The following is a 15,899-nucleotide window of genomic DNA, read 5'->3' as shown; positions in this document are numbered from 1 at the left end:
TATTTGATTTTAAAAACCATGAACAGAAAATACAAGACCTATTCCATAAACATAATAAGGAATTATAAGGTGTACGCCAGTCCTTTGTCTTGGCCAATTAACAAATAGAGAAAGAGATGGGTGTGATAGTACACATCTATAATTCCAGCACTCGAGACTGAAGCAGAAAGATTGGGAATTGGAGGCCAGAAGGAAAAAAGAGAAAGGCCAATAGCCTCAAAGAAAAATACTAACATATGGATATATGTACAAGGACACAGGAATTGACTTTGATATTGCCATAGAGAACTCATTTGGATGATTGCTAAAGACATTCACTCATAAATTCATCAGACATTTGTAGCATACTTTTTCTGTGTCATGTACTGAGAGGACAATAAAGTGACCAAAATAGGTCACCTGCCCTTAAGGAGTTTACATATCTACCAGAAGAGCAAGACACTAAGTATCACACAAATAACTATTAGCATTAGTTTCTCCAGCTGCTGTAACTGCTACCTTAGTGACTTCATACAGTAGCCATTTATTACCATACAGTTCTGTGGAATGAGAACAGGACACAGGTCTCACAGAGAGCCAGCAGAGCCGAGCGTCTAGGTGAGGGTTTTGTTTTGTTTTGTTTTTTTGATAGTACTGGGGCTTGAACTCACCTTGAGCCACTCCACCAGCCCTATTTTTGTGAAGGGTGTTTTTGAGATAGAGTCTCAAACTATTTGCTCAAGCTGGCTTCGAACCACCATCCTCCTGATCTCTGCCTCCTGAGTAGCTAGGATTATAGGCGTGAGCCACTGGGGACCGGCTAGGTGAGGGTTCTTTTCCTTGCCCTTTCCAGCTGCTAGAGACCACTCGCCTTTGCTGCCTGTGGCCCTTCTTCCATCTTCAAAGCCAACAATACAGCATTTCACATCTCTGAGTCTTTCTTTTCTAATCACATTTTCCTGTGACTCTGCTTCCCCCCCACCCCGCCACTTTTCCATTTTGAAGACTTGTGATTACGTTGGGCCCTCTTAGATAATCTAAAAGAGCCTCCATTTCAAAGTCAGTTGATTTAATTCCATCTAGGACCTTAGTTCTCCTTTGCCATGGAAAGTAGCATATTCTCAGGTGCTGGGGATTAGCGCTTGGACATCTTTGGGAGGCCATTATCCTGCCTACCATGCCATTTAATTACAAATTAGGCCTTACAGGCACTATTGGCTTAAACAGGCTGTGGCGTTTTGTGCACAGTACAGAGCAGGACATTTCTTGGAACTATCCTGTTCTGACTTCTGTTCTTTACTGTCTACATGTACTGGTTTCTGATTACTCTGGGTACGGTGATACCCTTTTTTAAATCTAGGGATTGAATTCAGGGCTGGGTGTCTACTAGGCAAGCCCTATGCCACTGAGCTACATTCTCAGTCCTCTAGTTATCTTTGTTTTTTAAATTAGGATACATTAATAGTACAGCGTGCTTTGGGCAAGTTCATGCCTCTGTTACACTCCCTTAAGTTCTCCTATGCTTTCAAATTCCGGTTATCTTTTTGAGACAGAGTCTCTATGTAGCCCAGGCTGTTCCTGAACTTTCCACCCCCCTGCCTCAGCTCTCCAGTGTTGAGATAACAGACATGGTGCCACCACACCTGCCCCTCTCAAATGTTGCCTAAAAACTATCAAGCTGAACAGTGACAATTAGTTAGCTCAGAATACTTCAACCTTTAGGTTCTCGGTTGGTGACTAATGGCGCGTACGAGAAGCCACTGCATTAAAAGCCAGGAGGCTGAGGCAGGAGGATCACTTGAGTCCAGGAGTTCAAGGCCAGCCTGGGCAGCACAGCAAGACTCCCATATCCAAAAAGGGAGTGGTGATATGTTAAAAACATATTAAAGTATTCAGAGTGGGATTTTCAAACACCTGCTTGACTCACAAAGGAAATGAAAGCACCAAGGGGGAGTATTCTGTTGCTTAAGACCTTGCTTAAAGTAAAAACAGCCAAGTGAGAGCTGATAGGCAGAACAACATGATGAAGTACTCGAAATGATTTTCAAAAGGCTGGGATTAAATAGTAGTTTAAGGAAGTGTTGTGTGACACTGGGCAAGCAATTTAATTATTTTAAACTTATTTCTTCATGTGTAAATCAAGAATTTAAAAAAGCTACAGAACATAATGACTTAAATGTAATAAGATTCAACACATCTTGATTGCTGTCTGAAAGAAGATTCAGAGAGCCAAAGTTTACACAGAGAGAATCAGGCACCGAAACTGTAGCATGTAATCACCGTACTGTCTTTTAGTTCTTTGGAAATATGTCAGCTATTCATTGTTCTTGCAGTGCATCTCTGTAACTCAAGAATATTCACCTCTCCTCTGACAGAGATCATTATACTAAGGCAGTTTCTCTTTTGTTTTCTGGTGACTACAGCATTTCTCATTTGAAACAGAGGACTTTGAAGTATTTGGCACATATATCTGCCTGCTCTGCGGAAGGCTGGATGACTCCATCCTTGCCACTGGACACTGAGATACAAGAAGTACAACACAGCGCCCAGCTCCTATTGGTCTAAAGCATGCTAAGGGTGGTGAAAGAAAAGCCTTTTAAACAAATTAAATATCCCTCTGCAACAAAATCCCGAGGCCAATGCTCCAGATGCCAAATTAAAGGCTTTAGGGGTTATGTCAGGGATCTTCCCATTTTACAGATGTCACTCACATAGGAATTTGTTTCCCTTTAATTTTGCTTCACATAGTCCTCCACTTCCCACAAAAGTTCTCATTCTCATTTTAAACATTAGTTCAGTACCAGTTATTCTGAAAATTTGCTTAATGTGGACTGGCAGTTTGAAAACAATGAATTGGAATTTAAATAGGAAGCATCTGAATGGAGTGCAATGAGAACGGGAATAGAAAGTAGAAGACATGGGTGCACAATGCATTAAAACTAGAAATCAACAACAAAAACAGCAGTAAAAAACATACAAACAATTGGAAGCTGAACAACACATTGCTCAATGATCAATGGGTCATTGATGAAATAAAAGAGGAAATTAAAAAGTTCCTGGAAGTCAATGAAAATGAAAACACAACCTACTGGAACATATGGGACACAGCAAAGGCTGTCCTAAGAGGAAAGGTTATAGCCATGAGTGCATATATTAAAACAACAAAAAGATCTCAAATCAATGACCCAATACTACAGCTCAAACTCCTAGAAAAACAAGAACAAGCAAACCCCAAAACAAGCAGAAGGAAAGAAATAATTAAAATCAGGGCTGAAATCAATGAAATAGAAAAAAAAAACCATACAAAGGATCAATGAAACAAAAAGCTGGTTCTTTGAAACAATAAGTAAGATTGACAGACCCCTGGCAAACCTGACCAAAATGAGGAGAGAAAAACCCTAAATCAGTAAAATCAGAAATGCAAAAGGGGAGATAAGAACAAACACCACGGAAATCCAGGAAATCATCAGAGACTACTTTGAGAGACTATACACTAATAAATTTGAAAATTTTAAAGAAATGGACAGATTTCTAGGAACTTACAACCACCCAAAACTGAACCAAGAGGACATTAATCACCTGAATAGATCTATAACACAAAATGAAATTGAAGCAGCAATCAAGAGTCTCTCAAAAAAGAAAAGTCCAGGACCTGATAGATTCTCTGCTGAATTCTATCAGACCTTTAAATAAGAACTGATACCAACTCTCCTTAAGCTTTTCCATGAAATAGAAAGGGAAGGAACACTGCCTAACTCATTTTATGAAGCCAGTATTACACTAACCCAAAACCAGACAAAGACACCTCCAAAAAGGAGAACTATAGGCCAATCTCCTTAATGAACATTGATGCAAAAATCCTTAATAAAATAACGGCAAACTGAATCCAACAACAGATCATAAAGATCATCCACCATGACCAAGTCGGCTTCATCCCACGGATGCAGGGGTGGTTCAACATATGCAAATCTATAAATGTAATGCAGCACATTAATAGAAGCAATGACAAAAACCACTTGATCATCTCAATAGATGCAGAAAAAGCCTTTGATAAGATCCAACACCACTTCATGATAAAAGCTCTATGAAAACTAGGAATAGAAGGAATGTACCTCAACATTATAAAAGCTATATATGATAAACCTACAGCCAACATTATACTTAATGGTGAAAAACTGAAACCATTCCCCCTAAAATCAGGAACCAGACAAGGATGCCCACTATCCCCACTCCTATTCAACATAGCACTGGAATTCCTAGCCAGAGCAATTAGGCAAGAAGAAGAAATAAAAGGAATACAAATAGGTAAAGAAACTGTCAAAATATCCTTATTTGCAGACGATATGATCCTATACCTTAAAGACCCAAAAAACTCTACCCAAAAACTCTTAGACACCATAAACAGCTACAGCAAGGTGGCAGGATACAAAATCAACTTACAAAAATCATTAGCATTTCTAAACACCAATAACAAATAAACTGAGAAGGAATATATGGAAACAATTCCATTTACAATAGCCTCAAAAAAAAAATCAAATACCTAGGAGTAAATTTAACAAAAGGTGTGAATGACCTCTACAAGGAGAACTACAAACCCCTGATGAAAGAAACAGAGGAAGACTACAGAAGGTGGAAAGATCTCCCGTGCTCATGGATTGGCAGAATCAACATAGTAAAAATGGCTATACTACCAAAAGTAATCTACTTGTTTAATGCAATTCCCATCAAAATGCCAATGACATTCATCACAGAGATTGAAAAATTTACCCTAAAGTTCATTTGGAAACACAAGAGACCACAAATAGCCAAGGCAATACTCAGCAAAAAGGGCAATGCTAGAGGTATCACAATACCTGACTTCAAACTATATTACCAAGCAGTAGCAATAAAAACAGCATGGTACTGGCACAAAAACAGAGAAGACCAGTGAAACAGAATAGAGGATCCGGATATGAATCCACACAACTATACCCACCTCATTTCTGACAAAGTTGCCAAAAATATATGATGGAGAAAAGACAGCCTCTTCAACAAACGTTGCTGGGAAAAGTGGTTATCTGTCTGCAAGAAACTGCAACTAGATCCATGTTTATCACCCTGTACTAGTATCAACTCAAAAGGGATCAAGGACCTTAATATCAGACCCGAAACTCTGAAATTACTACAGGAAGGAGCAAGAAACACTCTGGAACAAATAGGTATAGGCAGAGACTTCCTCAACAGAACCCCAGCAGCTCAGAAACTAAGAGAAAGGATGGACAAATGGGACTTGATAAAATTAAAAAGCTTCTGCACAAAAGAAATGATCTCTAAACTGAAGAGACCACCCACAGAGTGGGAGAAAATATTTGCCAGCTACACATCAGACAAGGGACTGATAACCAGAATATACAGGGAACTTAAGAAACTAAACTCTCCTAAAATCAATGAACCAATTAAGAAATGGGCAACTGAACTAAACAGAACTTTCTCAAAAGAAGAAATTCAAATGGCCAAAAAACACATGAAAAAATGCTCACCATCTCTAGCAATAAAGGAAATGCAAATCAAAACCACATTAAGATTCCACCTCACCCCTGTTAGAATAGCCATCATCAAAAACACCACCACCAACAGGTGTTGGCAAGGATGTGGGGAAAAGGAACCCTCTTACACTGCTGGTGGGAATGCAAGCTGGTGCAACCACTCTGGAAAAAAATTTGGAGGCTTCTTAAAAATCCCCACTCCTGGGGATTTACCCAAAGGAATGCGACACAGGTTACTCCAGAGGCACCTGCACACCCATGTTTATTGCAGCACTATTCACAATAGCCAAGTTATGGAAACAACCAAGATGCCCCACTATTGAGGAATGGATCAAGAAAATGTGGTACTTTCACACAATGGAATTCTACTGAGCCATGAAAAAGAATGAAATCTCATCATTTGCAGGTAAACGGATGGAACTAGAGAACACCATTCTGAGTGAGGTTACCCAGGCTCAGAAGACCAAAAATTGTATGTTCTCCCTCATATGCAGACTTTAGATCTAGGGCAAATGCAGCAATGTGGTTGGACTTGGATCACATGACAAGGGGAGAGCACATAGGGGAGATATAGGAATAGGTAGAAAACTCAAAACGTGAAAGTGCTTGATGTCCCCATTCCAGAGGAACTAATACAGAAACCTTAAAGCGACAGAGGTTAACATGAGAAGGGGATCAGGAACTAGTGTAAAGATCAGTTAGAGATGAATCAACATGGTTTGTAGCATATTTGTACATGAAAGCAATGCTAGGAATATTTCTGTGTAGCTATCCTTAACTCAACTAGTAAAAACGCTTTGTCTTCCTTATTATGCTTATCTTCTCGTCAACAAAACTAGAGATAAGGGCAGAACACGGTGTGCCTGGAAGTGAGGGCAGAGGGGGGAGAGGGTGGGGCACAGGGGGGGAGAAATGACCCAAAGAATGTATACACATGTGAATAAATGATTTAATAAAAAAAAGACATGGGTGCCTTCTCAGATCCCGCCCTGTCCCCCCCCACCCCCGCCCACCTTTGTGATGGGAGGGGGCTGGGTTACCAGGTCTACAAGACTCCTGCCAGCTTTAGCATCCTGGGAGCTCCCTCCCCTTAAGTATCAGAATGTAAGTGGTTCGTGTGTGCGCGTAGGGGGGTGGATAGAGTTGGGGATACTTTGGGGAAGGGGAAAATTGCAGACAGACACTTGACTTGAGCTTAGCACATCCAGGAATAGTGTGTACAAGATGTGGGAATAAAGGGTGGAAAGCCTGGTAGTAGAATAAATTGTTTCCTTTGCTAAGGAGAAGATCCGAGCAATCCTGCAGCTAAAGCCTTTGAAGCCCAGCCTCTCTCCGTTGTATTGTTCAAAGCCAACCAAGAGTTGGGGGTGAACTAACAAGACCTTGGTTATAAACCACGGTTCCCTCCTCCTTTTCTTAAGTTTGGCTTTGTTTTTCATTAAAAATGTATTCACCAGGCTAGACACAGGCTTCTACCTGCTTTCCTACTGGCACGCAGGGACAAGCAGCTACAGAAAAAAGTGATTACTATTTCATTCTTCTATTAGTTTTCTTAGTTTTTGTCAGACGATTTGAGTATAAAACCTACACCTCCAAAGGTACGTGCTGTTACATGAGTCAACATAAATATTGCCTTCTACTCACTATAAACTTTATCCAGACCAGACCACTTAAAGATTGCTCTAATTTGGCTCTTCAGTTACGAACAATAGGATGAGGAATAACCAATTCTTTGCTTAAAAGCCAACTTCAAAAAAAGCTGATGGGTATTTACCTTGATGTTTTGTCATATTCATTCCAACAAGGTAACCAAGAATCAGATCATTAAACATGTTTTTTCATTTTCTGCAACGAGTTCCAGAGGCAGTAAGAAACAGCTCTGGGAGTGCCTCTGGGCAAAAGATAAAGGTGGCTACAGCTAGTGGAAGTGGTAATTAGAGCCAATTACAACTTGACTTATCTGCTTTGTCATTAAAATACCTGTCAGAACTCTCATTTTTCTAAACAAGAGGAAAAGAAAAGGGATAGCTTAGTGGGGGAGAGGGTTAGCCAAAGGGAAGGGATTTCTAATGCTGTTCACAAACTTGCCCAGTAACCTTAGACATCCTCATTGCCTTTTGGCTTCACCCTGCTTTGCTCACAGTTAAACTCTTAATTCTGGGAACTGAAAGGGACCTGGGAAATCACCTAGTCCAGTCACCTGCCTTCTAGAAGGTAAGGTATTATTATAGTTCCATTTTTTTCAAATGAGACATGAAAGACCCAGTGAATTTAACTCAAGTATGTCTCTGCCTCTTAAGTGCAATGATTTGGTCTCACTTTCAGTTTAATTGTTATGAGGAGTGTGTAATTATTCTCACAGATACTTTGTGTACAGGTTAACACAATAACCACAGAGCAATAACCCTAAGGGAAGCTTATAAATATAACATCCAAAAGAGATACTTAGAATGGATGGGTCTTCAGGAAAAGTAAACAGAAATGGACCTGGCTCTTCAAAGAACTGGCTGGAGGAAAGAAAATGGATCATCCTTACTTTCAGCAGTGCAACAAAAATTGAAAGGACAAGAATGCTACTAATGGACATATCAAATTTCAGAGAAAAAGCAAAAACAGCAGTGAAATTGTGTCCCAAATCAAAGCTCCTAAAGTTGGGCTTCTTATAATAACAGTTCCTTACAAATACCACTTTAAAAGTCTACCTTATACAATCCCTTGATCTTTTTTTTCTCCCTTTTGTCCTTCAAATTGTAGTCTGGCCACTGAATGCCTGGACTCATTATCTGTCTTTCTGTTTCCAATCTTTCTTCACCTAGCATTCTAAACCAAATTACCTCTGCCTAAATCACCATCTTTACCTGCTACTGTGAACACTTCATTTGCCTCACAAACCCTTGCTATCCTCTATATTGAATTACTCATTATTTCAAGGCCATCAATCCACTCCATCTAGTTTGTCTCTTTCTCCATCTTTCTCAGCTTTTGTTCCCTTTCAATACTACTTTCTCCTGATATACCTGAAACAAAGCCCATCCTTGCATTTGGTAAACCATCTCTCTTCACCTTTCCTGAAATCCAACACCTACTTAATGTGAAGGCTATAGGGACAGAGCAGGGCACATTTAACAGGTAGGAGTCTCTTAGGAGTCATCTAAAGCACTTAGCTAAAGATTACAGCCAGGCCTCTCCTTAACACACATTTACCAGGGAGGGAAAGGGCGAGCAAAATATCTAGGAGCAAAATGAGGAGTGTTACTAGGTAGATTGCTTGGGGTGTGCTGAGTACTAAAGACGACATGCCTATAGCATTTGAGAATTTGAGAATTACCCTTTAATTCCTTAAAGTTGTGCCTTTATTCTCTTTAATAAAGGTTTCAATTTATATGCTATCATTGCCATTATTAGACACAGTAAATATTCTGAATTTTCTTTACCCTCATGTAAGAATGTATATATGTATATGCTTAAACTGTCGCACAGATGAATTCTTGAAACATGGTCCCTCCTTGGGCTTGGCTCAGATTATAGGTTTTTGAAAAAAAGATTAATCAATGGTGGGAAATTTTTAATTCTCAAAGAGTAATTTTGACTTGAAGATAGCCAAAAGTCACTTGGGATTCAATCTGGTGACAGAAGATGGGTAATAATTTTAGTGAAATAAACAATAGGATTGACCTATTTTAAAACTGTAGATACTTATTTTATCTACAGCATTGCAACATGCCACCCTCCAAAGAAACAACAGACACTAGGATAGGTGAGGAACTGCTTTTAAAGTTTTGTCTGGAGCACACAAGGATCCGACTTTATATGAAAAGAGGCACAGAAAATGGGTGGAGCTAAGGGAAGTCCATAACACAATTCATTCAGCTTCTTTGGAGGCCAGGTAATATGGTTTCCATCTACCTACTATGCTATGAGTTCTGGATGAGATGGTAGCCCTGTTTGACTTAAATGAATGATACATACAGCTGTTAGGAAGCAGAAAATGGTGTTGAATTACACAGAGACAACCAAAACTAACACAAACACACACAGGCTTCCCAGTATGTAAATTCTTTTTGAGGTTAGAGATCTCCTTTTACAGAATTTAGTATATAACAGATTCAAAATTCAAACTTCTTGATCTCCTAATATTAAATAACTCAATGTGCAAAAAGAACCACCATTAAACAGGACATCAAAAGCTATACATTTTCTATGAAACAATATGTGCACAGATTTTCAAAGCTGTGAAAATGCAATAAAGAGCACAACACATTTTGGTCACTTTATTAAATGACATTAAATAGTTTAAGTTTCAACTACTAAACAGCACTTTGAATGGTGAAAACACAGATAGTATATTGTCATACTTGAATGCTTTTCTTTAAAAACACAATTCCAGTCCTTATATATATTACAAAACAGCCTTAAAGGAAGAAGTGACATCTTTTCTACAGTACTTAAGATACTCGATACAGAACTGAAAAGCAGTCTAACTGAAACAAAGGCAAGTCTTCACAGCTGTATGATTTCAGCAGCCAAAGCTGGATGATGGACTGAAACATTACTATACAGTGGGACAAAACATATACAGTATCACAATACTAAGCAAAAACGCTTTACACCCAAAGAAAGAAAACAGGTTACAAAATGTGGAGAATTTAGCAGGCAAAACTGTCTTACAAGCAACATTTTAAATCGTCATTTTTAAGCCATTGCAACTATTTAAAACATCTAAAACAAATATAAAAATGAGCTTTGTAGTACTTTATTGATGTGATTTTTTTGTCTTTAGATATTTGTTAAAACTTGATGTTATACTCAAAGTACATATTATGTAGCTAAAATGTCAAGTGAGAATAGTGTATGCAAAGTGGTCCAAGTTTTTATTTCAAACTCTGATTCCCAATTAATCCTTCTAAGCATTATTCTTTAAGTCATAGTTTCATCCACGGTGAAGAAGGTTTAGAAGGCTGTCTAAAATTTTTACATCTGTATACTTGAGTAATAAGACCATGCTGAAAATTCCCAGGTCTAGTAAATCAGGTTTAAAATATTCTGGACTTGTAGAAATATCAACTGATAAATAGTTGGCCAGAGCATACTGCCTTCAAATATTTCTCTCATAAATCTTGTCTTTTTTACTTCTTCTAAAGTAAACACAAATCTGCCCTCCTCCACCCCAATTAAATAAATTTGACTCTACGGCTGGCCTGCTATCCCATTATATGGAATTTGTTAGCGGTATTTTACCATAGGAAGGTGGGGGATGGACCTATCAAACCTCACAAATTCTATATCATAAACCTAGTGCTCTTGCATGTTTTACCACTAGTTCTTCCAAGATAAAAATGGAAATCTCTTTCTCTTTATTATCCAAACAACTCAAAACAAGTTTAGCTAATGTTAACTTCATCAAAATCCAGTGATACTTAGAGCAATCCTCCAATCAGCTTTCTTTATTCCATGATTCTTCAGCTGTTTTTACTACCTGTTACATCACCATCTCAAAAATGGTTTTGCCATGTTGACTCCTATAGTTAAAAACAATCTTTTTCTTTAAGAAACTCAAGCAACCAAATTGAACATGAATAAACTTAGAGGTCATTTTTACAAACCTGGATGTAGAAAAAGAAATGTAATGATTTTCTTCTAGCAAAACCTCATAAAAGGACGTTAGATGAATTAGTTTGGAGGAGAAAATCACCTCACAGATCTAAACTGAAAAAAATAATAAAGTTTAAAACCACTTAAGAAAAATGTAAGGAAATTGGAGAAAGGAACATGGTGATGAGAGAGAAAAAAAAAGCATAGAAGCCAGTGAACCTTATCTTTAAGAGGAATTATTTCGCAATACTGACAGTCCTGGGAATTGTTAAAGCACATTCCTCATGTGAACTTAAAAGTCAGAGATGATTCTGCCATTTTGATGTTGCTGAAAAAAAAAAAAAAAACAGGGCGTGAACCTAACAACCACATCTTCAGTGTTAACCTCCATTTTTAAAACGCTAGAACTTGATTTTCTATTCCACATCCCACTGCCAGCAACAGGATGAAGCACTAGCACTGGCACCATGCAGTTAAGAGATGTGCTTTATATTAGTGCCAGGAGAAAGAAATTCATGTGTGGAAGATAATCCATGACCCTGAAATTTTACCAGTAATTATTTCAGCACATAGAACTGAAAATAAAAAAAATGGCAGAAAGACTAAAGAAGAAAAAGGAGTTCTCTTCTTAGGCTGTACTTAAGGCTGTTTATACAATGCTAAGATAACTGCAAGACCCTCTGACTTTGAGTAGTAGTATTTAAGAATATTGCACACGATTCTGTGTCCAAGATAACCCTTAGCTTCTAACTTTCAATCACAGACATGATATAGCAGGATCCCAGTTTCAGACTTCAGTCAAAAGAACATTAAGACCATTTCAGTCACTCTAATCAAGAAATGGGTTGAGTATAAAAGTATTTCATAATTGAGGAATCAACTCTAAGAACTCAGCTGTGTGATTTTATATGGAAAGAATGAATATAGAAATCTTTATTCTTTTCTAAATTCACTAATTTTATGACAATTTTATGGTTGCTAAAAGCTGGCATAAAAATTTAGAGAGGAAATCTGTGGAGCTGTTACTGTATGGAAGGACTTGTTTTCACTGAAAACAATTTGAACTATCTTCTGTACTCAATGTGTGTAAGAAGATTCTAGGCAATATCACTGACAAATGTCAGGGAGAAATGGTACGCCCTATTTAAAAAAATTTAAAACTAATATGTAAGATTGGCATTTAAGGGGACCAAACTATTTATACAGTTGAGTTCTGTTAAGTTATTGATTCCTAAAAAAATAAAAGATCTTTCTATGATTTTAACAATCCTTTAATCTTTTAGTGCAAAATCACATCGGTTTCCCCTGGGAAGGTCCTGGATTTTTGCTTCTCATCGGGGGTGGTGCACGCTGTAATGGTGGCGGCTGCATACCACCAGCCACTGACTGATACATTCCTCTCATATCAATCTGCTGGTAGTTAGAAGGATTCATGATTAAATTTGGAGGCTTTGGCATCATGAGGTGACCCAGTGTTGCTTGTTGATAAGTCATTTGTTGTTGCTGCTGCTGATTGTACTGCTGTTGCAGCCTTCTGTTCATAAGTATTCGCTGAACACAGCTGATTAACTAGAGAGAGAAAAGAAAGCTGTTACAAGTGGATGACCTGTCTCAAAGAGGCAAGTATCAAGTTTTGAGTTAAAATCAATTTGTTAAGGGGGTACCATACCAAAAGGAAAACACATTGTTATCACCATTACTAATTTGATGGCATTCACAGGGCCATTACTGTAGAAACCAGTTAGTAACACCATTTAAGGCTAAATTCTCTTAATGACTTGACTATTGTATTACAAGCAGCATTTGGGTTAGTTGCCATGGTAACCTGTCCTACACTGTGATTAGTCTCAAGTATTAGTTACAGCATTTTTTGTCATCTCCTTTCTTTGTCATTCTTCTGAATATTTCACATGATGACACACAAATAAACATTTTGGTGACAAACAGCAAAGGGAAAAAGTACTTGCAGTAGGAATAATTCCTACCTGGAATGTCTCAAATTTCCTAAGATAATTTAAAACCAAATAGTTGTGCTGCTTTCTAAGTAAAATCCATGCCACAGAAATTGATTCCCTGGTGTCAAGAGTTGAAATTTCCCAGTGCAGTGCAAGACAGATGGCTGGCAAAGGACTGCTGGGAAAGATAATCGAGGATCCTGGAATATTCTAGCTTTTTGGAGAATTAGGTAATTTAGAAGGAACTTGTGAGATATATCATCCAGAGCTCCACTTCTTACTCTCAAATTAAATATACTGAAAAGTACACTTTTTAGAAGTTGTTTAAAAATGGCAAAGGTGATAAAGGCCTGGCAAAAGTTCCTGGATGTTCAGAATATATGAAAAATAAAATTATAATGAAAGAGAACCATTTGGGAAATGTTGCTTCCTTGTAACAAACCCAGTATCTTCACTTGACCTTACTAGGTTCTCAACAAAACTCTAAGAATAATCAGTGACCCCCCATTCCTCTATAGGAGGGATGGTACTTGAAATAGTCACACAAACGTAGAGATAGTCAGAATTCTTACCATCTGTTGTTTTGTCAACACGTCGTTGTAGATTGCTTCTCTTCGTTTAACATCAAGCTCCTGGCTGGCTTGTCTACTTAATGCTAGTGCCTGTACTTGGGCCTCTGAGAGATTCATGTTCTCCTTCCACTAAAAAAAAAATGATCTATTTACTCCTTACTACTGTGTAATTGAGGAAGAATAATTAAGGCACCAAAAGATATTGAGCATTTTACAAATTTCCCCCCCATTTCCTTTATTCTTTCCTAAAGGACACAGTGGTGGAAAAGCAGGATACTAAGATGTACATGGGTTGGCTATCTCTGGAATGAGAAAATGGTAATTAAAATGTGTTTATGAAAATGATACATACATTTTTATTTCCTGATTCTTAGATTTTACCCATTTTGCTTTTGTGCTGATATCTATATAATAAGCTGATAGATTACAGTTTGGGACTTTTTACCCAGTTTGCTAGTACTTAACTCCTGCAAGTCAAGTTATAGGAATCACATTTTTTCCCCACAGAAATAGTGCCACAAACAACTGAAAATTAAAACAGTTAGCTGGGCAGGGTGGTGTACCCCTGTAATCCTAGAACAGGATCGTTAGTATGAGGCCCATCTGGGCTATACAGTGAGTTTCAGAGTAGCCTGGTCTACAAAACAAGAACCTGTTTCCAAAACAAATAAAACGAATGGTGCAGTAGAGGGGGAGGGGTGTGCACAAACTGGAAGTTGAAATAACACAACTGTCAATTTGCTTACTACAGCTGAAATTATATCTTCAAGAGGCTGAATCCTCACTGCTGTTACACTGTTTGTTGCTTCCACAACTTTTTCTCTTCCTTGATTAATAAGGTCCTAGAAGAATGTAAGAAATGAGTTAAACAGGGCAGAAGGACAGCATAGTTTTAAAGTGAGGTGCCTTCCTCTTGCTGATTTATATCACTTAGTTTATTTATTTATTTATTTATTTATTTATTTATTTATTTATTTATTTATTTTAATTGTTTTATTATTCATATGTGCATACAAGGCTTGGGTCATTTCTCCCCCCTGCCCCCACCCCCCTCCTCCCCCCACCCCTCAATACCCAGCAGAAACTATTTTGACCTTATCTCTAATTTTGTTGAAGAGAGAGCATAAGCAATAATAGGAAGGAACAAGTGTTTTTGCTGGTTGAGATAAGGATAGCTATACAGGGAGTTGACTCACATTAATTTCCTGTGAGTGTGTGTTACCGTCTAGGTTAATTCATCTTGATCTAACCTTTTCTCTAGTTCCTGGTCTCCTATTCCTATTGGCCTCAGTTGTTTTTAAGGTGTCTTATAGCACTTAGTTTTAAAACTCTTTAACTAATTGAAGACAAGCAAACTTCAGCATCAATACAGTGTAGTAAAACTCACTGATGACAGAAGGGTCTTTCTAGGAAGATAAAATTTGGTTTTCATTGCACCAATAATTTAAATGAATCCATAAAACACATTTAAAAAAGGAAACCACAGATTCAATTAAATTATTAAACTACTGGTAAAATAAAACTCAGTCTTCTCTAATTCATATTTGATTCTAGTTTTAAATCATTTGCTTCATTATACTGGACATTATCATATACTTTATGATGTCTCTACCTTGCATTAAAATGTAAATTAATGTATTTATCTTACCTTTAAAAATTAAGCAAGTTATTTGTTTATTCCAAATATTTTATAACTGAAGAAAGTGCTGTTTTCCTAGCCATTCAGCTGCCCTATTGTTCCTTAATTAAAATAATTCAAACTACATAAGTTCAAGGACTGATTCCCTCATGCCCTGAACAAACTGCATCTTATTATATTATGTTGGTTCCAAAAGGTCAACAAATAAAAGAAAAATGTCTTGGTCTATTCAGAGGTAATCTTTTGGAGAATGTGATATTCCTACGTAGGGAACCCTCAACAAGGCACTTAAAATTGCCTCTAATTCATGTTAAAATACTTTTGTACTTCCCAATTTACCTCCAGCTGTTGATTACTCATTGCTGACAGGGCTCCCAAATTGAAAGGAATATAAGGAGTCTGAGAGTTGAAAGTGACAGGGGGTAAATTGGTCCCGGTTGGTATGTTGAAACGCATGGTCAGTCCCTAAAAACAAAAAAATTATGCACTTTTCACACTGTGATTTAAAACTTGAAATTCTACATCACCTACTGGTTTAGAAAAGAATCCACATTCTCATATCTAGGAAATTATTAACACTCTTCCACACACAAACAAAACACCCTTTTCACCCGAAACCAAGATCTTATTACACGGA

At 37.7% G+C, this 15,899-nt stretch overlaps 1 protein-coding gene across 4 annotated transcripts in view; it reads right to left on the bottom strand.

Moving 5' to 3' along the window:
• Positions 1–9,748: 9,748 nt before the first annotated feature.
• The window catches only part of Atrx (ATRX chromatin remodeler), a 195,036-nt gene continuing 188,885 nt past the window's right edge, over positions 9,749–15,899 (bottom strand). For all 4 annotated transcript variants that reach the window (XM_074062634.1, XM_074062635.1, XM_074062636.1 and 1 more), the window contains 4 exons: positions 15,602–15,727; positions 14,370–14,465; positions 13,624–13,752; positions 9,749–12,665 (listed from right to left, as the gene is read on the bottom strand). In XM_074062634.1, coding sequence (XP_073918735.1) covers positions 12,387–12,665; positions 13,624–13,752; positions 14,370–14,465; positions 15,602–15,727 — 630 coding nt within the window. In that variant the 3' untranslated portion in view covers positions 9,749–12,386. The remainder of the gene's footprint in view (positions 12,666–13,623; positions 13,753–14,369; positions 14,466–15,601; positions 15,728–15,899) is intronic.

Source organism: Castor canadensis, chromosome X (assembly GCF_047511655.1).
Source record: "Castor canadensis chromosome X, mCasCan1.hap1v2, whole genome shotgun sequence".
NCBI classification, from domain to species: Eukaryota; Metazoa; Chordata; class Mammalia; order Rodentia; family Castoridae; genus Castor; species Castor canadensis.
The sequence above is the reverse complement of the archived record's forward strand: the minus strand, read 5'-3'. Positions and strand labels throughout refer to the sequence as shown.